General features: G+C 33.8%; 2 protein-coding genes and 1 non-coding gene across 3 annotated transcripts; 2 read left to right on the top strand and 1 right to left on the bottom strand.

Annotated features, from left to right (window-relative positions):
* Positions 1-1,744: 1,744 nt before the first annotated feature.
* LOC101890094 (vitelline membrane protein Vm26Ab) lies at positions 1,745-2,298 on the bottom strand. The gene is made up of 2 exons (XM_005185245.4): positions 2,182-2,298; positions 1,745-2,113 (listed from the first exon to the last, which is right to left on the bottom strand). Exons 1-2 carry the CDS (start codon positions 2,185-2,187, stop codon positions 1,868-1,870), a joined length of 252 nt encoding a protein of 83 aa, XP_005185302.1. The 5' UTR covers positions 2,188-2,298; the 3' UTR covers positions 1,745-1,867.
* An 11,879-nt stretch (positions 2,299-14,177) lies between these two features.
* LOC131805350 (cuticle protein 16.5-like) lies at positions 14,178-14,807 on the top strand. The gene is made up of 2 exons (XM_059128453.1): positions 14,178-14,302; positions 14,421-14,807. The coding sequence occupies exons 1-2, from the start codon at positions 14,297-14,299 to the stop codon at positions 14,706-14,708; spliced, it is 294 nt and encodes a 97-aa protein (XP_058984436.1). The 5' UTR covers positions 14,178-14,296; the 3' UTR covers positions 14,709-14,807.
* Positions 14,808-18,407: 3,600 nt separating this feature from the next.
* Positions 18,408-18,481, top strand: TRNAI-AAU (transfer RNA isoleucine (anticodon AAU)). The gene has a single exon. It is a non-coding gene; the product is annotated as a tRNA-Ile (tRNA).
* Positions 18,482-24,443: the final 5,962 nt, after the last annotated feature.

Here is a 24,443-nt window from a genome sequence, read left to right as displayed (position 1 = left end):
TCGACAATGAACTTGACCCACAGTACTGCACATTTTCTCCTTTAAGCGATCTAGGTGGGGGATGAAATATAATTTATTTTATATTTAAGACCCGACAATTAAATATGACACTGGGAGGAGGTAATGTATTCTTGGAAAGAAAGAAGCCAGCAGGGCAGTCACACCCTCTCTCCACATGGTAAGGACTCTCTCGTCTAATTGAATATCAGAAACATTAAATTTTTTTTATACAGCTGATCCCATTGGTCATCGCTGTTGCTTGCGATAAAAGACTAGAATCCATTTGGACCTTCAAATATGAAATTTGAAACAATTCTATTGAATACAGGGTGAGATAAAAATCTGCAACAAAGTCAAACGCCATAATTTTTATATATTTTAAATGTTATCGAATAAAAGCAAAGACTGGGGAATAGCATTAAATTTTAGAATAAGATTAGATTTGTTCGAATTGGTCACCTTTGGCACGAATTATGGCCTTCACACGGCCAATGAAACCGCCACACGCTGCCCGAATGTTGATCTGCGGCGAAGCTCTTGCTTGAGGTGATCGACACTTTGATATTTTTTAGTGCCAACCTTGCATGCCAAAATACTCCAGGCACAATAGTCCAACGGAATGGTATCCGGAGATTTTGGGTGCCATTGTGCGCTGGAAATGAAGCGAGGAACCTCGTTTTGTAACCATTCTTGGGTGGCACGTGCTGAGTCCTGTTGGAATGTCTTAGGTCTGCGGCCAAAATGTTTGCATGCCCTAGGCTTTAATACACCCTCCAGGATATTTTTGCGATAATATTCGGCATTTATGGCGGCCCACACAATTACCATGGCCGGCGCTTAAGTTCTGGTGACCAACCGAAGGTGCATATTTTAAGCTGACCTCTTTGACAAGTAAACACGGTGATTTCGTTTGTTTACAAACGGCTGGACAACGAATGTTTTCTCATCGGAGAAAACCAAATTCGGCAGTTCACCACTTTCGGCCAAGCGAAGCAACTCTTTAGCCCTTTTAAGTCTATTTTCTTTCTGTTGCTTTGTAGGTTCTTGAACTTTTTGGAATTTCAATGGCTTTACCCGGGCTCAATTTTCAATATTTGCCGAATGGAATATTGCGATATGTTCAGCTCACGAGCCATTTTTCTTCTTTACTTTTCGAACCATTTCTGCTGATGTTGCTGTTTTCTAACATACAGTCGGATATCTCTAAATCGACATAGAATTTTACATTGATCAAGAATATATATTTTTGTTGGGTCTGACATTAGTATTTCGAGAAGTTACAAATGGAATTACAAAGATAGAAACCCTAGGAGTTCACATATAATTTTATATCCGTCCATGGTTATATATCGGTCTCATTTTTCATTAGGTGTCCCATTAAAAATACGGATTACAAATCTGGTTACCAACCCATTATTTTACCAGAGACGTGATGCATGTCAACGACTAAAAGTTAATTAATAAGTACATATGTTTGGACATTAAAAATAATTATATAAAAACCATTACATTACCGACTTTTACTTGTAAAAATAATGGGCTGGTAACTAGATATGTAATGAGTACTATTGCTGTGTCCAATATTTCGACATATTAGATTTTACTTCTGATAAAAAATTTTAAACCCTGTCGTTAGCCTGTCGTTTTTGATTAGGGTTTTAACTATGTCCCGAAATTATTTTTCTCTTTACCAACCCAGCAGCCTATAACCATTTTCTTTTCGCCATAAATGAAAATATATATGTTTCTATTTTGCTTTTAATTTTTATTCACATTTTCAATTTTTTTTTATTATATGAACAAGTTCCGAATTATTCCAATCTCAAAGAATCCAAAATCCAAGTCAACAAAGCAACAATTCACCTTATTACTTATTCAAAAACGAGCTGGAGTATACAACGGGAGCAGAATAGGCCGAAGGGTATGAAGTGTAGGCGGGAACAGCAGAGTACACAGAAGAGTAAGCTGGGACAGCAGCTGAATAGGTAGTATAAGCTGGAGCAGCCGAATAGGTAGCAACAGCTGGCAAAGCTGCAGCGCTATAAGTGGAGGTGAGTGGAGCTACAACACCAGCTGAGGCGGCAGCAATGAAGAGAGCCAAGCAAATCAGGAACTGAAAAATGATAAAAGGATATTATTCCGAATCAATATTTGAGGACCATTTAAAGGACAATAACTTACTTTCATTTTGTTTTTGGTGTTTTTTTGAATGTGTTCTTTGCAATGGAGCCGAATGAACTGATGACAAGCAACAATTTTTATTGGCTATTTATAGTGCAAATATTGGTGACAACATTATTAACATTTGTGTTAGTGTTTGATATATATTCTGTGTGAAATGACTTGCATTTATGCATTTTTTTCTCTCTTAAGCTAATTATTCTAAACCAACCGATACATTATGAAAAAACAGCTAATATTTATGTATGACAAATTGGTATTCAAAATATTTATGAATACATTTATTTATAAATTTAACAAAATCCACAAAGGTTGTTTATTGGATCCTACATAAATATTCGTAAGAACATCATTATTTGGTCCTTTAACAATATTATTAAAAATCAACGACGGTTGTTTAATAAAAAATCAATGAAAAATACAGCATTGTTGGTTTATTGATTAAAACAATCCTTCACTGCTCTTTACTATTTTGAAAAGTCAAAATATGATGTTGCAAAATAGAGAGGCTTAATCCCATTATTGTTGTTTCTATAAAAACAACATTTGTTTATTAGTGGAGAAGGATGGTAATGTTTACCAGGGGGTTTCGCAGGGAATACCTAGATTTCGGAAATAGCCACCAATCGTCATATTCTCCTTCAAAATATATTCTCCCTTCAAAATATATTCTTAAAAAGCCCGTGTTGAGTTTTTGGATGCTTTACCCTTCCTATCCGGTAAACGGGAATTTCGAAATCCCAATATTTCTGAAGATTTAGTTATTTTTTATCGTATAGGACTGAAGGAATCACTCAAGATTAAGATGAATAATTTTTCGATGAATTTAATCTGAATTTTCGACACTTGCTTCCAATATGTGCATTCGCTTCTGGCTTGATAGGATGCTAGTGTACTCTTAGTACTCAATCCTTTCGAATAGCGCACACACAAGGAATATGAAAATATTTAAGGGCAATCAAGGATATCGCATTACTACCAAAAGAAGTCTTCCCACAACTTAACCCATTAGGTATTGGCCAAAAAAATACTCTCCACCATTTGGAACAAATTTGGAAATTTTCAAAAAAATAAAATCCGTTAAATATCCTTTTAAAATCTTAAAAATACCGAATAATGCCTCATATTTCGGTTTATACGACGTGCACCTATATATGCCTTGTTTGTCATAAGCTATTACCATATTCAAATTCGAAACTTGAAGTAAATAATGAAGTGGATAATGTAGCTAAAATCATCAGTATATAGGGAGGTTATATCGGAGCTATATGAAGACCTGGACCTGCATAGACAATTTTCTGTCACAGACTGTAGTTCCCATTACGAACTCTACATACGTAATTTGAAACTAATGACGCTAAAATCATCAAAATACCGAATATTTGGAGGTAACGCTATGTGGGGGCTATACGAAGACGTGGACCTGCATAGACAATTTTCTGTCATATGGTACCAAATTTGAAAGAATTCCGGTGAGTAATGTCGCCAAAATCATCAAAATACCGAATATTGGGAGGTACCTTTATATGGGGGTTATACGAAGACCTGGACCTGCACAGTAATTTTTCTGTCGTACTATCCCTTTGGAACTTCAAATTTCAAAATTTGAAACAATTCCGTTGAATAATGTCGCTAAAATCATCAAAATACCGAATATAGGGAGGTACAGTTATATGGGGGCTATACGAAGACGTAGGCCTACATGGCTGATTTATGAACTTAACCTGCCTACTGGAAAATAAACATGTGTGCAAAATTTTAGCCTTCTATCTCAATTTGTTTGAAAGATAGTGTGGTTACAACAGACAGACGGACAGACAAACGGACATCGCTAAATCGACTTAGAATTTTACGCTGATCAAGAATATATAAACTTTGTTGGGTCCGACATGAGTATTTCGAGGAGTTACAAATGGAATGACATAGTTAATATACCCACCATAGTATGGTGGAGGGTTTAAAATAATATCGAGAAGGTCCTAAAATTTTAATCTTGTATTTTACTATGGAATTATTATCTTTCATAATCAACATAAAACTCGGTTTGCAGTTTCAGATATGAGGGCTTAAGTTCCAGCCAATCTTCAACTTTAAGAGGTTCCAAAGGAATAAATTATGTTTTCTGGATTTCAACTAAATTTTTTTTACTAAACTAAATGCTTCCTTTGAATTATCTCTGTTTATAGGGATCTACAGAAAACTACGTTTAGGGATGGCTCTATATTAGCAACTTTGGTAATTTTTATCCACTGAGAAATAAAGCTAAAGCTAAAAAAAGCTATTGACAATAGTGGACATATCTTCACCTTGAAACCTTCAATACCGAATATTAGGAGGTACAGTAATATTGAGCCTATATCATGAGGAATCCATATGTCAAGGTACACATGAATTATTTTATAATTGTGGTCAAACGAAGACTGATATGGACATGAGCTTTCAAAGCCATAGAATGATTCCCTGAATTGATCTCACTCCACTGTGGGTGGATGGACCCACACCGAACATTTAGTGCAGGAAGAGTTTAACCCTCTTTGGACTTGAATCGTTAAATTACTGCAACCGTCAAAATACTTAAAATATGAATATTTTTATACCATCCACCATAGTATGGAGGGTACATTAAGTTTGTCATTACGTTTGTAACACCTCGAAATATACATTTTAGACCCCACAAAGTATATATATTCTTGATCAGCATAAAATTCTATGTCGATTTAGCGATGTGCGTCCGTCTGTGGAAATCGCTCTAGCTTCCGAACGAAATGAAGTATGTTGATAGATTTTTACTCAAATGTGTATTATGTCTGCAGGACTTTTCGCACTAAAAATGGGCCATGTAGGTCCACGTCTTCGCATAGCCCCCATAAAACGGTACCTCCCGATAAACGGTATTTTGATGATTTTAGCGACATTATTTACCGTAATTGTTTTAAAATTGGTATTAAAAGTTAGTTATAGGTACTACGGCTTAAGACAGAAAATGGGCTATGTAGGTCCACGTCTTCGTATAGCCCCCATATAACGGTACCTCCCGATATGCGATATTTTGATGATGTTAGCGACGTTATTTACCTGAATTTTCCCATGGTACCTCCCTATATTCGGTATTTTGATGATTTTAGCCACATTATAAACAGATTTTTTTTCAAGTTTCACATTTGAATATTGCATTAGCTTTTGACAAAAGTTGCCTATGCAGGTCACGCCGTCTTATAGACCCTAATATATGGCTATATTCGGTATTTTTAAGATTTTAACAGAATTTTTAACGGATTTTATTTTTTTGAAAATTGCCAAATTTTTACCAAATGGTGGAGGGTATTCAAAGTTCCAAAAGTTCAAAGCCGAACTTACACCTTTTTTTCTTGTTTTTTCATAAATTAAAATAAATTGCAATTTTAGTAACCATTTTTTTAATATAAACGAATATTAAAATATTTTCATTTATTCATTGATTTTCATTGGGAACCCTTTCATAAAAGCACTTAAATCAATTTCTCAGTTCATTATAGCTTGGTCCCACTTATATTCTTCAATATAACAATTGAACGGTTGCCCTAAATATTATCTATTTCAAATGCCTAACAGCTTTAAAATATACGTATGGATATAAAATCGAAAAATTAAAAAACAAAAATATATATAAAAAATCAGAACAATGCAGAAATACTCACCACTATACCATTAATTTTAAAAATTAAATAGAATACAATATTCAGGAATGGTTCAAATCTGCTTTAGCAGAAGATAGAAATCAATCAATAAAAAAATCTGGGTTGCAATAGGATTCGAAATAATATTGATCGACTCTAATCCAAAGAACGTTGTATTGAGAGATTGTATCAGAAACATGTCATGCTCTAAATTTGTCACTTTAATTTGTCAAAATTTCTTCAGATTCTAAATCTATATTCTGACACATGCAAATGAGATAAATCCAAAAAGAAAAACAGCAATTTATACATGACTTCAACAATAATTGATAAGTGGGGGTGTTAAAGCTGCTGTCGCAACCTTGACAAGCGAGACATATCATTTAACCAATTAATCAAAATAATTTGGCAAAAATTATCCATTGAACAAAGACACACTTTGCTAAAATAACAACAAATTAAACATAATTACTGGAAAATATTTTTATTTGGCTACTATTTTCATTGTGCTTTAAACAAAATAAATAAATAACTAAAAAAATCGCAATTTTATTAAACAAATAAATTGTTGATTCTAAAACCAGCCATATTTCTGTCATAACAAACGTTTTCCAACAAAAAAATCAATGTTTGGAAGTTGGTATTTGAATAAGTATTAATCGGATTATAGGGAATTCAACGTCTGACAGTTTGGCTGTTGGCAATGTTATTGTGGTGTGGAAGCAAAAGAAAACAAAAAAAAAAAAAATATCCGTATTTGAAGTAGTCCAACAAATTCCGTGAGCATTGTTATCAATTGCCTGTAAGTTTTTTTTTCGATATGTCGTTTCGTTACTCATCAACAAATCACACTGTGAGACAACACCTATTGAATATATCTATATGTAACAAGTAAAGAACCAGTAAGTTCGGCAAGGCGAAACTTTGAATAATCAAATAATCAAAAATATAAAATCCATTAAAAATTCTGTTGAAATCTTAAAAATATCGAATATAGCCCTTATATTGGGGTCGAAGACGTGGACCTGCATAGGCCACTTTTGTCATAAGCCAATATTCAAATACGAAACTTAGAAATAATCCTGTGAATAATGTAGCTAGAATCATCAAAATACCGAATATAGGGAGGTACCGTAATATCGGGGCCATGCAAATCGGTGAATATTGCAGCTAAAACTATATGATAATGATATATGGAGGCTATAGGAAGACCTGGAACTGCATAAGCAATTTTCTGTCATAGGCAGAAAACAACTCCGTGGACCTATATAGACATTTCTCTCCGAGGGGAGTAAAGTACTTAAAAAGAACATCTAGTATGGATTTTTAGAAAATTCCATTGAAAAATATGGCGAAAATACCGAATATCGGGTTATATATGAGACATACGATATCGGGGACCTATATAGACCTGATCAACAATATATATCTGAAACGATTATTTCGAGTAAGCTAAAATTTTGCCTAGATTTGTCTTTTGGCTGCAGTCAGGTCAAGTTCGAAGATGAACTATGTTGGTCAACGTTTTCGAATAGCCCCCATATTAGTGTACCTCCCCATTCGCGGTTTAGCCACACTTTCTAATATAGGCTCCATTTAAAAGGTATATTTAGTTAACAATTTGGTATTTAGAGTTCATAATATGTTCCACCTACTGCGGCAGATCATTGCCTATATTGGTCCATGTTTTCCTATAATTGTACCTTCCCATTCCGGCATTTTGACTCAGTTTTTAGCGGAATATCTTAAAATTCGATATTTAAAGTTTATATTGGATTTTATATCCTGTAGCTGATCACTGTCTATATAAGTCCACGTTTTCCTATTGCACCTCAATTGAACAATTTCTATATAAGTCAAAGGTTTTCTATAGCCCTATCTTCCTGATATTCGTTATTATAATAACTAAATCCAACTGTTTTTACAGAATTTTATGAAATGTGAATTGGATTTTCCTAATAACAGAAGTGCCGCATACCCCTCAAATACTGGAATTTCGGTACTTACAGACATATTTTTAAGAGTTACTTTCTATACTGTGAAGGATATAAAAAGTTCGGCCCGGAACTTAACTACTTCTTTACTTTTTATTTAGTCAACAAAATTCGAAAAAAAACGTAGGATGAAATTTTGCGACTCTATTTATTAATAAATGCGACCCATATTATTTTATAGCACCTATATCAAAATAGGACATGTCGACATTTTTGTAAAGGGGACTACTGCAATTTCAATACCAATCATCTTAAATACCAATACCAATCTGTTTTATTAATTTATCTTAAATATTGTGCTGTTAAACCAGAAAGAAGTAAAAATGTGAAATATTTTAAACAATTTCGGTGAAAAATGTCGGTAATTTCGGTAGCCTATGGAGCCTATTTTCAATATCATAAGACACATTTCAGTTAAATTTTATCAAACTACTTCATTTCGTTCGGAAGCTAGAGCGGTGATTTCCGCTGACGGACAGACAGACACACGGACGTACATCACTAAATCGACATAGGATTTTATGCTGATCAAGAAAATATATACTTTGTAGGATCTAAAATGTACATTTCGAGGTGTTGCAAATGGAATGACAAAAGGTAAAACAAGATGTTAAGTTCGGCTGAGGCTAAAAATTGTCCTATTTGTTTCGAAATCCAGGTCGAAACCTTAAATACGGGAAATCAGGAGGTACCTTTATATGAGGGCTGAACAAAAATACCGAACCAAGTCATGAAAAAAATGCCGAAATTAGAGGATTTATAAATATACATTTTGACAATGAGATGTTGTCAAATGCATAACTTTGAAAAAAAAACAAGTAAAAAAGCTGTAAGTTCGGCCGGGCCGAACTTTGAATACCCTCCACCATTTGGTACAAATTTGGAAATTTTCAACAAATTAAAATCCATTAAAAATTCTGATAAAATCTTAAACATACCGAACGTGGACCTACATGGCTCATTTTCAATACCAAAAGTCCTGCAGACATAATACACATTTGAGTAAATTTTTATCAACTTACTTCCACAGACGAACAGACAGACGGACAGCCGGACGTACCTCGCTAAATCGACATAGAATTTTATGCTAATCAAGAGTATATTATGGGTTCTAAAATGTATATTTCGAGGTGTTACAAACGGAATTACAAACGTAATATAGCCTCCATACTATGGTGGAGAGTATAAAAATGTAAACATATAATTGCATGACTTTACCCTCTTATTTTTACCATAGTTGAAACCTTTAATTTTCCTTTGTCCTTGTTAACATTAATTTATTTTTATAAAAATAATTAATTTATTTTATTTTCCTAAAAATCACAATGATTGTCAATTACAATAGAAGCACCCGCAAACTAGTGGGAAATTAATCGCTAAAGTCAACTATATTTAGTCATAAAACGAACACTTTATTTTATTTTTTTTTTTTTTGACTTGGTTCGCTTTAGCTGTGAAACCTTGTAATTTTATTCAGAGTAATAATGAACCAAAGTAGATTTTTTTGTTTTTGAATATTTTTTTTATTAAGCCCTTCATTTTTTTCTGTGAAGTTTCAAACTACGCCCGGATAACCAAAAGTAAAAAACCAGTAAAGAAAGTCCTAAAGTCGGGCGGGCCGATTTTATGATACCCTACACCACTTTGCTAATTTAGTTGAGCTCCACTTAATAATTAAAAGTTTTTATGGGAGAATTCAATCATACACGCTATGATTATAATTATAATTTAAAATTCAAAGGACTAAATATGCCGAAGCATTTGTATCTTTTAAATTCGGACTTGTATTGCCCATTTGGTGCGAAATTAATTTGAAATCGGATAAAAATATATATGAGAACTATATCCAAATCTGAACCGATCTCGATAAAATTTGGCAAAGATATTTCTGAGCTGTATTTGATATATTTCCCTGAATATCGTTGTTACGGAGTGCATATTACGGCTGCGGAGGACAAAAATAACAAATCGGATGAACAATATATATGGGAGCTATAGCTATATCTGAACCGATTTCGATAAAATTTGGCATACTTATTTTCGGGCCTAATTTGTTGTGTGTGCAAAATTTCATACTATTCAGGCTGATATTACACGTTTGGTGCACAATAAAAGGCAAATCGAACGAAGATATATATGGGAGCTATATCTAAATTTTTACCGATTATCTCCAATTCCAATAGGGTTCGTCCTTGGGCCATACAAATGTTGTTTGCAAAATTTCATCTCAATCGGATAATAAATGCGACCTGCATTTTGTTCACAAGAATACATGGACAGACGGACGGACGGACTGACATGCATAAATCAACTCAGAAAGTGATTCTATGCAGATCATCAAAAGGAACTATGGGTCTATCTCGTTTCGTTTTGCCTGTTACAAACAAATGCACAAAGACATAATACCCTGACCACCTTGTGGTGTAGGGTATAAACATAAAATTGGGGCAAACACTTTTGAAACATTGAAAATCAGAAGGTAAACCAATAAATGACCCTACATTGAATATTTTTACGAGGACTACAACTGATTTAGTTGTAAATTGGAACCAAACCCTCGAAATGCCGCAAATCTGGAAGTAGTGTGTTGCTGTGCTTAATATGGTCCAATATCAATACTGTAAAAGAACTACAAACTACTATATCACATTTTATTCATTTATTTTGGAAACCTGTAATCTCTATCTTGATTTCAACAGACGTTATGGAATCATCGTTGAATATTTCAAAGTGTTGCAAACGAAATGACAAAGTTAATATACTCTCCAGCTTATGGTGGAGAAAGGGACGTTTATGGAAATGCTTTTCGGAACCATTCCCGGGCTGGGCCAACTACCCAACAAAAATTAACTTTTTCATATATAATATACAAGAAAGGGCCCCACAATAGAACGTCCCTGCCTGGAGGATATAAATATGGCAGTTTATACAGCAAACATCGTGTTTGAATGTAGATAGATAGAGATACTATAGCTCTTAAGGTAAGAATACATAAAACGTAAGTCAACCGAAAACTGTTTCATTATTTTACGAAGAAGCCAGCAGATGACAAAAGCCAGAAAAAAATTATTTTAGGTACTCTCACATCTAAGAAATTTTCAATTGGAACATCTCCTACATAGGTCAAAATTTTAGTTTTGGTTTGGCTAAAGGATGTCGGGAGTCGAAAACTTTCGTCCATTATGTTTTTTTCCTGGGAAGATTAAAGTTGTTATTGATAGGAAAGATATAGAAAGAGTTTAAAGGATTTATAGAAAGACGTGTAGTAAGTAGGATCTATGTATGTTTAACGAGAACGTTCGAGTTTCAATCTCTCACCTGCCTAATAGCATATACCTCTTGTTGGATAGCGAGGGATACTTGTTCAATGGTCTCTATCTCTTCATCATCTTCACATAGTCCACAGCAATCAGTAAAACTGTTATCCCATGTTGAAGTCAGATACCTGATACTGCAGTGGCCAGTCATTATGCCTACTGCGATTCTTAGATCGGATCTACGAAATGGTAGAAGTACGCTTTTTCTTCTCCACGAGATACCGGCCATATGTCCTTAGATACCTAGCAACCGGTGTCTAAGTGTCATCTTCTTCCAGCTTTTTTTATGAAATACTAGCTGGCCCGGTCCGCGTTGCCGGCCCCTACTTTTAGTTTTTAATGCATATTTTTTAAGGCATTATAGAACACTGATCTGAATGATTTCAAAATAGTCAAAGATAATTGGTCTTTTACACCCATTACCTTAAGATAGGAATTAATTTATTTTTGTCATTTAAATTGTGTGTTGGAAAACCCATAAAGTCCATATTTTTCTTCATAGTATAATTCAATAACGATCCAAAAAATAATATTCGTGATTTGTTCATGTTTCTGCCACAATTTGATATTTCGGAGTTCAAAGCATGTAGACGTACATCCCACTTCTACGTTCCCAGCCAATATTCTCTTGAGAGTTAAAAATTCAATAGTATACCAAATTTTTTTTTCTGACCAAACAATGGTTAGGAATGTGGATTTGCGGGTACACTAATGTGGGAACTATACTTAATAAAATGCCTATGTGGACAATTATCTGTAAGACGATTCTCTATCCCAGAGTAGCCTAAATACATTTTTTTTAGCCAAATCAATTGATGAATGTGATCAAGACCAAGATGGACTCTACTCCAAAAGTCAAAATATTATGAGAAGAGGTTTTTTACACCCGTAGAAACAAAGATGTCAAATAAAGACCTGAAAAATGAAAGAAAAATGTCGAAAACCCCGAATATAGCTTAAATTATATAATGGTTATACCAAAACGTGATCATTTTTTGCGAGGATGGTTTCTTCTCAAATTACCAACTTTTGCTAAAATGCGTATGAGTAAAATATGGTTAAAATGTAAACTATACTTGAAAAAGGAGTGTACCCTTATCCGGGGGTCATATAACGTGACCTGCAAAAGTGATTTAAGATATCTTGAAAGTTTTTTTTTCCTAAATGTCCAATTCGCTCTACCATTTTGCACCATTTTGCTCCAATGAATTGCATTTTGAGTTCTCATTGGGCGGATTACTGTAAAATGAAAGAAATAGGTTCACATATAAGGGTTATACCAAAGCATGGTCCTATTCTTATAATTATTTGAAAAAATGTGTTGTTCTTCTTAAAATCTCAAATTACCAACATTTGATATACATCTGATATATATTTTGAACAACTGCTTATTCATGTAACCCCTAGGAAAAATTTAAAACTCTATGGTAACTTTTGCGAAGTATAGAGCAAAATATTTGAGGCCCTTTGTGTTTGGTTAAACTATATAAAATGGACCCTAAAAACGTTTGATCCCCCCCTTTTTGGGATTGTTATGTACCAACCAAACTGACTACTGATGATAGCGCATAGTCACCGTATAACGTTTCATGGGAGTTAAGGTTACTTTTAAGGTTTCGGAAGAATTTTCAGAGGAAATGTATCCTTTTCTTTCCAAATTTTCAATTTGCTCCACTATTTTATATAGTTCGCATATAACAGTGCTCTTCATATTCGGTATTTCACTGGTTGCAGTCCCAATGAATTTTGCATTTTAAGTTCTCATTGGATGGATTATTTCCATATCTAGTCAATTTCCATTGAATTTTTTTTTTCGATTTTTCCCGATTTGAGAATTTTTGCCATGAGATCTCTTTTATCGTGTTTTTTAGCGATTTTGAAAAAGTAATTATCTTTTAACATTGGTCTAACCGCGTTAAGTTATTTCGATATCATTTGACTGACTTCCATGCAACCCGCCATCAATTTCAGTTCTCAAGAAATCAAGTCAATTAAATAAATTGGTATTAATATTCGAATTAAAAAAAATATAAAAAAACACTACAAATGTACATTAGAAAAAAGTAAGTCAAAATGGAAAAAAAAAATCATGCAAAAAAAACATTACTATTGTACATTTCAAAAGTCAAAATGAAAATGTTAATATATCACATTTTTACGCGATTTTTTTGAATATTATCCTTTTCGGAAAAGAGGCAATTCCGAATTTGTATGAATCGTTAAAATCGGATCAGCGGATCTTGAGTTATAAGCGTAGTAACTAACACAACTTACATTTATATATATAGATTTTTTGAAGCAGTTGGCATAATTGCTTATTTAACAGTCTCATAAATTGGTACATCGGTCGACTGGAAACCTCCTCGACCTAATGCATCAGCCACCTCATTCCCCACCATGTTGCAATGTCGTGGAGCCAAAGTTAAGAATTTTGAATATTCATTAATGACATAAAACTGAACGGAGTAGACGATTTAGTCCAAACTTTGCACTTAGTGGTATTTTGAGAATATGTATATGTAGGCAAATCGACTAATATTTTCAAACTTGTTTTTATTTTTCAAAAATACGATGTCCAGTGTAAATAATCCATCAAACCATCAAAAAAAAAAAAAAAATAAATAAATAATCAATTGCGGCAGAAAAAAGTTTAAAGACAGGTAAATAACCAATAACAATAACTTCAATTTATGGTCAGCTGCTGGTTTTTGATTGTTTGCGCCGGAGAAGACAAGAAGAAATATTTTGAATGAAATCGAAAAAATTTCGTCATTTCATCATGTTTTTCTGTCTATTTCTTGTTTTTTTTTCAGAAGCCACATGAACTACAGCCCCCAATTGTAAAAGAATATCGATGGCAAATGGTGTCGTGTTGACAGTGAGAACGGCATAACAAGGGCGTGACGAATTCTAGACATAAGCTTTTGACACTCTACATGCTTACATACATACAGATGATGTATGTGTGAAGGTAAGTATTGATGCCTTAGGTCTGATCTTGGTTGTGACCAAAATTCTTTCCCTTCCTTGTGCTGTTGTTCTGCTTCTGTCTCTGGCATACTAGAGTATAAAAAGCACTGCCTTGTCTGGTAATCGATATCAGTTCATTAAGCTCCATTGCAAAGAACAGTCTTCTAACAACAACAAAATGAAAGTAAGTTTTGTTGTGTTTTTTGTTTAGCTTTTGATTAATTGTTTGCCAAAGCAAGGAACATCATTTTAATTGACTTTTATTCTCTTTTTCTATTTTATTTTTCCATTATCCTTAAAAGTTCCTCGTGTGCTTGGCTTTGTTCGTGGCTGCCGCTTCCGCCGGTGTAGTTGCCCCCCTCACCACCACTTATAGTGCTGCTGTGCCTGCTGTTGCCACATATGCCGCCGCCCCTGCTTACACAGCCTATGCTGCCGCTCCCGCCTACACCCACTCTGTGTACAGCGCTGTCCCTGCCTACACTTCGTCGGTTTACAGTGCTGCCCCAGCCTACACCACCTATGCTGCTGCCCCTGCTGTAGCCTATAGTGCTCCCGCTGTCTACTCGACTTTGTTGAAAAAGAAGTAAATTTGAAAGGGAAGATTCTTTGAGATTGGATTGTTTGAATTGATGTCGATGAGTTTTGATAGAAAAGATTTTTTTAATAAAATGAAAAAAAAAAAAAAAATAGCGTAAAGTAATGAGAAGGGGTTTTACTATTTTAGTTTCAATAATTTAATAGTTTTGAACTTCTACTTTATTTTCACAAAAATTTATGTTGGATGAGAAATTTTTACGCTCAAGTGTATCATTAAAGGTGTTTTGGGTACTTTTTCCAAAACATGATTAAAAACTGCTTAAGGTGGGGTCCTAGCATGTCAAAATATTCTACAAATATATATGTCATAAAATTATACAGGTCCCAGAAGACATCATAATTTTGTCTAAGTCCCAGGAATTCATTAATATTAAAATCATATTTTCAGAAGAACACCAAAGACAAAATAATTTTTTTTTCAAATCATTTTCATTATAAGTTACCAAAAAATCTCTATTTCTATATATAGCAAGAAAATATTTGCATCAATGTTGCAAAAAATATTTTGTAATTTTTTGATGAATTTCTACTCTGTTTGCATGAAAGTAATAATAAACTTCGGCTAAGGCAGAACAAGTGTTAAAAAAAAAATATTCTGCATGAAATTTTTCTACAAATCTCGATATAAACTACATATCTAAATTTAATAGATGTTAAGTACGTTAAAGCCAATTTAAAACGTTTCCATTCTAAGTCTAAATCTCACTAAACACTTCATACTTTTCGGGAAAGTGTCAAAGGAAGAAATACTCTAGATCGAATTATAGAGATCTTTGGATTGCTTCAAAAACATAATTGGTTTAAAAAATGGACCATGCCAGTTCACCTTTAGGTATAGTTCCTAAATAAATCCTTATTTACCTAATTTCAATTATTTTTTACGTTTTAGTCATATTTATACCCTACACCACACAGTGGTAAGGGTATTATGTCTTTGTGCATTTGTTTGTAACATGGAGATCAATAGTTACTTTTGAGAATATTCACAGAATCACTTTCTGAGTCGATTGATGCATGTCAGTCCGTCTGTCCATGTATTCTTGTGAAGAAAATACAGGTCGCATTTATTATTCGAAACTTTGCAAACCATAATTGTTTAGCCCAAGGACGAACCCTATTGAAATTGGTGATAATCGGATCAGATTTAGATGTAACTTCCATATCTTCAACAGATTTCGGGTTATTTATGAACAAAATGGCTAATAAAAGTGCAAATGACCGGGATGTACTGAAATCAGTGTAGAATCATGTAAATCAAATTTGGAAAAAAATGGAAAATAGAAAAGAATATCGGTTCAGATATAGCCATAGCTCCCATATATATGTTTATACAAGGTGAGATAAAAACTACAACAAAGTCAAACGCCATAATTTTTACATTTTTATTTTTTAATTTTATTGACTGAAAGCAAAAAATTTCGGAAATAGCATCAAATTTTAGAATAAGTTTAGATTTGTTCGAATTGGTCACGGCCATGGTCAAATGGAAAATGAAACCGTCACACGCTGCCCGAATGTTGTTCTGCAGTATTTTGTCCCATTCCCGGCGAAGCGCTTGCTTGAGGTGATCGACACTTTGGTATTTTTAGTGCCAACCTTGCTTTCCAAAATAATATAGACACAATAGTCCAACGGATTCGTATCCGGAGATCCTGGTGGCCATTGTGCGTGGATATGAAGCGAGGAACCTCATTTTGTAACCATTCTTGGCGCGTTCTGAGTGCGATTGTGCTGAGTCCTGTTGGAATGTCCAAGGTCTGCGGCCAAAATGTTTGCGTGCCCAAGCCCAAGAAAACCAAATTCGGCAGTTCACCACTTTCGGCCAAGCGAGTCTATTTTTTCTGTTGCGGCGTAAATTCCTGCACTTTTTGGAATTTCAATGGCTTTACCCCGAGCTTATTTTTCAATATTTCCCGAATGGAATATTGCGATATGTTCAGCTCACGAGCCATTTTTCGGTCACTGCGACGCGGGTTTCGATCAAGTTGCTTCTTTACTTTTCGAACCATTTCATGCTGTTTTCTGTTTTTTTTTTTTTTTTTCTGGAAAATTCTTAAGAAAAATTCTTTTGAACGCTTGTAAACAAAATAATGAGCCGTCACTGGAATAATTTAAACAGCTGTCGGACGAGTGGCTTAGAAATGACAGCAGTCTGAAGTTGGTTGCAGTTTTTTTTATCTCACCCTGTATTTCATGCGACTTGGGGTTTGAAGTTTCTCACATGGGTCATATTCACTCCAGAAGAATGATATTTGGTACAGGACATCAGATACTGTTCGAAAATACCTCTGTCAAATTTTATGGAGATCGGTTCAGATTAGGATATAGCTCCCATATATATTTTTATCCAATATCAGGTTTATTGTTCACCAAATGACCAATAGCGGTCCAAATGGCCTGAATTTTGGAAATTACGACTGAATTCATCCTATAAAACAGTACTTCAAATTTGGTGTAAATCGATTCCGATATAGCTATAGCTCTCCTATATGTGTTCTATCCATTTCGGGGTTTAAAGTCCCTTACAAGCGTAATATGCATTCCACATCAATGATCTTTAGTACCAGATATCAAATACAGCTGTGAAATAAGTGCATGCAATTTTGTCAAGATCGGTTCAGATTTGGATATAGCTCCCATATATACGCTTTCAGGTTAATTGGTATCGGTAATGGCCAATATCTGTCAAAAGGTCCTGAATTTTGGTACATCCTACCGAATTCAGTCTAGAAGCAAGTACATCAAATTTGGAGAAAATCGGTTCAGGTATAGCTATAGCTCCCATATATATATATATATATATATATATATATATATATATATATATATATATATATATATATATATATATATATATATATATATATATATATATATATATATATATTTCATGCGATTTGGTGTTTATCTCCCTCACATTCGTAATATGCATTTGACAACAATAATATTTGGTACCAGATATCTTAGAAAGCTCGGAAATAACTTTGCCAAATTTTGTCGATAACTTTTAAGAATTGGATATGGCTCCTATACATATCCTTAGTCTGATTTCAGGTTTCTTGTGCAAATAATGGCTAATATCAGTCCAAATGGATTGCATTTCGGGACGTACGTTTATTTTGTGGAACTCGGCTCCGAATTTTTTTAAATATAATCCAACTCCAAGTGATATTAAGCACTCTGCTCTAAAAACAAATGTTGATAGGTGGTATGATCTATTTCAAATACATTATTTTGTTATGGGATCTCTACTAAATATACATAGTGCTGTAGGGTATCCTATAGTCGGCCCCTCCCAACGTTTTAACTTTTCCTTACCGGTTTCTATTTAATTTTGGTACTTTGAGTTCTCAGGTCTACTTTTCGGTGCAGATCTTCAAAGATACCCCTAGATTTTAGTTATTGCGAGGGGTAAACAGTTTCTTTGTTGTTTGACTATACTTTAATATATTGTTTATTACTAAGAAAGTTACCGTGCACACCCAATGTATGTAATCTCTTATCTCATCATAATTTGTCTATTTGTTTAAACCACATCTACTTTAGATTGTGATAATAAGTTGTTTAAATAAATCACAGTATTAAGTGGAGCAGGAAATGTAATCATATGGTAAAACATAGAGATTAAAATTTTTAATAATCTGAAATGTCTTATCTTGGGTGTTGACAAATTTCAGAACATTTCATCCGGCCCATTAGCTCAGTTGGTTAGAGCGTCGTGCTAATAACGCGAAGGTCGCGGGTTCGATCCCCTCATGGGCCAATATGAAATTATTTTACAAATTTCTTAAAAAAATTATTTGTTTGCTGCGACTGTTGATGAACTTTTCAAATTATGAAATGAAATATGTTGAGGAATAAGAAAATCTTTGTAAAAAACAGTACTGAGATTTATTATGCCAGCGAGGTCTATCTAAAAGTGCAAACATCATTCAAATCTTTAGGAAAACGGAGATTTTTTAATCTGAATTTTTTTTTTTATCAATTTAATATAAAGAAGAGACCAACGCCTGCCCTCGATCTTAAATCGGACATCGGGCCCATCTTCGAACTTGGAAAATTTCATTTTCCTATCTGGTTTAGTTAGGATGCTAACATGATAAAAACAAACGGGCGGTCAGTTTTTGATTAAAATAAAAGCTGAAATAAAAGCTGTCTTTCTGAAATGTTATTATTTTCTGTCTTACCCCTACCGAAGTTTAAGTCCAAATTATGGACGTTGATGCATTGGTATAATATTTTGATTGGCTTTAATAGACAAAGTAGGCCCACATATTTTAATGCCATTACCACAAAGGTTTAATTAATATCCACTGCGAACGTGAACTATACATGAAAGTACATTGGTCGAAAATTGTGGAAGTATATACCCATCATTATGCCTAACGGTGATTTGTTCATACTTAATAGAGACAGCGTTCCACGTAAGCAGATATCTGTCCAAATTTTTTTTGATACCTTGGGCAGTGGTTGTCTTTAGCTGCACTAATAAAGAGTCAATAACTTTAAGATTCGCTTAATTATCCAAATAAATAGGTACGAGTTCGGTTATTTTATCTCCGATAGTTTTAATCAATTCTTCATGATTGAAAACATCTCTGCTTGAACAACACTACAATTTCCATCCATTTTTTAGGAGTAGACCATTGTTAGTAGCTTACACAAGGCTCCGGCTATCGTGCCTTCTTCTTCTGTCTTTGATCCGTCTGTATATATAGGTAGACCGATTAGAGATTGATTGGCACCGTTCCAATAATCCCTGATTGGAGTCAGTATTTAAATTTTATTGAAACTTATGGCTGGAGATATGTAATCGCTGTTGCGTTTGTGAGTGTTGATGTTTACTTCAACTCTAAGAAAAACCAGCAGGGAGACATGACCCTGACTGCAGCATATTCTGTTCTGATAGCCTCATCCCACTTCGTTAAGGCTGGCACCATAATTTAAGTTCGATCGGAGAGAGGTTAAGCATTAGGATGCTTGAAATGCTCTTTTTAAGCGCCTGTGATTAGAATTGAAGCAGCAGCGTGCCACCAGACAAGACATCGATAGGAAAGGAGGGACCAAATCACAGCATTATGTATCCAGAGTATGTTAGAGGAAAAGAATTCCCTGCTCTATTAATAAAATCTTTCTTCATCTGTCCAAAGCCTTGCCAAGATATTTGACTGCAGAAGAGAGCTTTAAGGTGGAATGTTTTTGTCCGGCTTGCGCTTATGTGTGAGCAGTACCAACTCTGTCTTTGTTGGGTTATCTGCTTGCCGATCGCGTCAGCTTTTGCAAGTGATGAAGGCTACTTCCATGCCAAGGAAAGCCGCCACTGCACTTATTTTTCTCCATGTTTTCTTCAATGTAACTGACCACTTCATAAAGAGAGGTTTAAACGGACTTTCCTTATATGTAGGTGCGCTGTGAACAAATACCACTTTTTAGTCAAATCCGTGAAAATTTGTGACAAAAGCCATCAAAATGCCGAATATCGGGAGGTACCGTTATCTGGGGGCTATACCAAAACGTGGGCCTATGCATAGAATGTTTCGCTACACGAATTAGGACTCATTATGACCTACAAATACCAATTTTCAGACAAATCCGTGAAAAAATATGGAAAAAACCATAAAAATACCGAATATCGGGAGTTACCATTATAAATGAGCTATACCAAAACGTGAATCTATACATACAAAGTTTCTCTACCGGAGCTAGAACCCATTATGACCAACAAACAGCTATTGCCATATCTTAACCGATTTCGATCAAATTTGGCATACTTATTTTGAGGTCCAATCTGATCGTATGTACAAAATTTCATACTATTTGGACTGATATTACACGTTTGGTGCACAATAAAAGGCAAATCGGACGGAGATATATATGGGAGCTATATCTAAATTTGACCGATTATCTCCAATTTCAATAGGGTTCGTCCTTGAGCCACACAAATGATTTGTGCAAAATTTCATCTGGATAGGGCCATAAATGCGAACTGTACTTTGGTTACAAAAATACATGGACAGACGGACAGATGGACAGACGGACGGTCGGACATGCATAAATCGACTCAGAATGTGATTCTATGCAGATCATCAAATGGAACTATGTGTCTATCTCGTTTCCTTTTGCACAAGACATAATACACTGACCATCTTGTGGTGTAGGGTATAAAAATACCGAATATCAGCAGGTACCGTTATATGGGGAATATACCAAAACGGGGACCGATATATCTTATTTCAATACGAACCATCCTAGACACAACACAAACTGTTCTGCTAAATTTTGACGCTCTACGTCAAATAATGTGGATATATATATATATATATATATATATATATATATATATATATATATATATATATATATATATATATATATATATATCTATATATATAAATGTAAGTTGTGTTAGTTACTACGCTTATAACTCAAGATCCGCTGATCCGATTTTAACGATTCATACAAATTCGGAATTGCCTCTTTTCCGAAAAGGATAATATTCAAAAAAATCGCGTAAAAATGTGATATATTAACATTTTCATTTTGACTTTTGAAATGTACAATAGTAATGTTTTTTTTGCATGATTTTTTTTTCCATTTTGACTTACTTTTTTCTAATGTACATTTGTAGTGTTTTTTTATATTTTTTTTAATTCGAATATTAATACCAATTTATTTAATTGACTTGATTTCTTGAGAACTGAAATTGATGGCGGGTTGCATGGAAGTCAGTCAAATGATATCGAAATAACTTAACGCGGTTAGACCAATGTTAAAAGATAATTACTTTTTCAAAATCGCTAAAAAACACGATAAAAGAGATCTCATGGCAAAAATTCTCAAATCGGGAAAAATCGAAAAAAAAATTCAATGGAAATTGACTAGATATGGAAATAATCCATCCAATGAGAACTTAAAATGCAAAATTCATTGGGACTGCAACCAGTGAAATACCGAATATGAAGAGCACTGTTATATGCGAACTATATAAAATAGTGGAGCAAATTGAAAATTTGGAAAGAAAAGGATACATTTCCTCTGAAAATTCTTCCGAAACCTTAAAAGTAACCTTAACTCCCATGAAACGTTATACGGTGACTATGCGCTATCATCAGTAGTCAGTTTGGTTGGTACATAACAATCCCAAAAAGGGGGGGATCAAACGTTTTTAGGGTCCATTTTATATAGTTTAACCAAACACAAAGGGCCTCAAATATTTTGCTCTATACTTCGCAAAAGTTACCATAGAGTTTTAAATTTTTCCTAGGGGTTACATGAATAAGCAGTTGTTCAAAATATATATCAGATGTATATCAAATGTTGGTAATTTGAGATTTTAAGAAGAACAACACATTTTTTCAAATAATTATAAGAATAGGACCATGCTTTGGTATAACCCTTATATGTGAACCTATTTCTTTCATTTTACAGTAATCCGCCCAATGAGAACTCAAAATGCAATTCATTGGAGCAAAATGGTGCAAAATGGTAGAGCGAATTGGACATTTAGGAAAAAAAAACTTTCAAGATATCTTAAATCACTTTTGCAGGTCACGTTATATGACCCCCGGATAAGGGTACACTCCTTTTTCAAGTATAGTTTACATTTTAACCATATTTTACTCATACGCATTTTAGCAAAAGTTGGTAATTTGAGAAGAAACCATCCTCGCAAAAAATGATCACGTTTTGGTATAACCATTATATAATTTAAGCTATATTCGGGGTTTTCGACATTTTTCTTTCATTTTTCAGGTCTTTATTTGACATCTTTGTTTCTACGGGTGTAAAAAACCTCTTCTCATAATATTTTGACTTTTGGAGTAGAGTCCATCTTGGTCTTGATCACATTCATCAATTGATTTGGCTAAAAAAAATGTATTTAGGCTACTCTGGGATAGAGAATCGTCTTACAGATAATTGTCCACATAGGCATTTTATTAAGTATAGTTCCCACATTAGTGTACCCGCAAATCCACATTCCTAACCATTGTTTGGTCAGAAAAAAAATTTGGTATACTATTGAATTTTTAACTCTCAAGAGAATATTGGCTGGGAACGTAGAAGTGGGATGTACGTCTACATGCTTTGAACTCCGAAATATCAAATTGTGGCAGAAACATGAACAAATCACGAATATTATTTTTTGGATCGTTATTGAATTATACTATGAAGAAAAATATGGACTTTATGGGTTTTCCAACACACAATTTAAATGACAAAAATAAATTAATTCCTATCTTAAGGTAATGGGTGTAAAAGACCAATTATCTTTGACTATTTTGAAATCATTCAGATCAGTGTTCTATAATGCCTTAAAAAATATGCATTAAAAACTAAAAGTAGGGGCCGGCAACGCGGACCGGGCCAGCTAGTATATATATATATATATATATATATATATATATATATATATATAAATCAATTGTTGGTAACGGAATCAATTGAAAACGGCTGGACCGATTTGCATAATTTTTTGTACAAACGTTTGTCATACCCCGAGTTAGGTTTTTAAAGAAAAAAATATTGACCACGCCTCCTTTTACGCCCACTATTACGATTTATCTGAAATCTTTATATTTGCCAAAATAGTGAAGATATCGGTTTGAGAATTATTACACGAGATGCTGTTGGCTTTCCATCCAACCCTAAGTACTTATTTAGGGGCTGAGGAACGCGCCTACTTTTAAATCTATCTCTCTATATGTAAAAGAAAGTAGTGTTAGTTACTACTCTTATAACATAAAGACCGCCGGTCTGATTTTAACGATTTAGACAAATTCGGAATTACCTCTTGGCAGAAAAGAATAAAATCCAAAAAAATCGCGTAAAAATGTGAAATTTGAACATTTTCATTTTGACTTTTAAAATGTACAATAGTAATGTTTTATTTGCATGATTTTTTTTCCATTTTGACTTACTATTTTCGAATGTACATTTGTAGTGTTTTTTTTTTTTTTTTTTTTTTTTTTTTTTTGAATTCTAATATGATGTGTAGGTTTTTTGGGTAATATAAAGCCACAACGGATAAAACTGTTATTTTTAGATTTTATGTATTTATTCGTAATACCCAAAAAATACATAAAATCTATAAATAACAATTTTATCCGTTGTCGCTTTTTACGAAAATTCTAGAATTGGGAAAAATCGACAATTTTTCAATGGAATCGAATTTAAAAATAATAGTACATTCTACCGACAAACTTAGTAATCACCTTTAAAAATTTGCCGCAAAAAAATCAGCGAACCAGTTGAAGATTCTTTTTCTTTTTTCTATATTGAAGTGTACATTTTTTTATTGGTTTGAATTCTGAATGAATAATATAAAAATGAAATGAGAGCGCAATACGATGTTAAATGCTTTCTACTCCAGGACCTACATCGTGCTTCAGCTGGAAGATGCGAACACATTTAAACAAACAAAAATGACCGAAGAAGCGTTATGGGGCTAATTTCAAAAAGTGGACCTGCTTCTTTCATATGACAATGAATTGTCAAATGAGAACATAAAATGCAAAATACATTGGGACTGCAATCAGTCAAATACCGAATGTTGATAATTTAATGATCACGTTTGGTATCACCATTTAATGTATCTTCGGGGTCTTGGCCACTTTTTTCATTTTTTTGGCCCTTATTTGACAGCTTTGTTTCTAAGGGGGAAGAAAACCTCTTCTTATAAAATTTTTATTTTTCGGAAAAGTGCGCATCTTAGTCTTGAGGCTACC

The sequence above is a fragment of the Musca domestica genome, unplaced genomic scaffold (genome assembly GCF_030504385.1).
Source record: "Musca domestica strain aabys unplaced genomic scaffold, Musca_domestica.polishedcontigs.V.1.1 50, whole genome shotgun sequence".
Classification (NCBI taxonomy): domain Eukaryota; kingdom Metazoa; phylum Arthropoda; class Insecta; order Diptera; family Muscidae; genus Musca; species Musca domestica.
The sequence above is the reverse complement of the archived record's forward strand: the minus strand, read 5'-3'. Positions and strand labels throughout refer to the sequence as shown.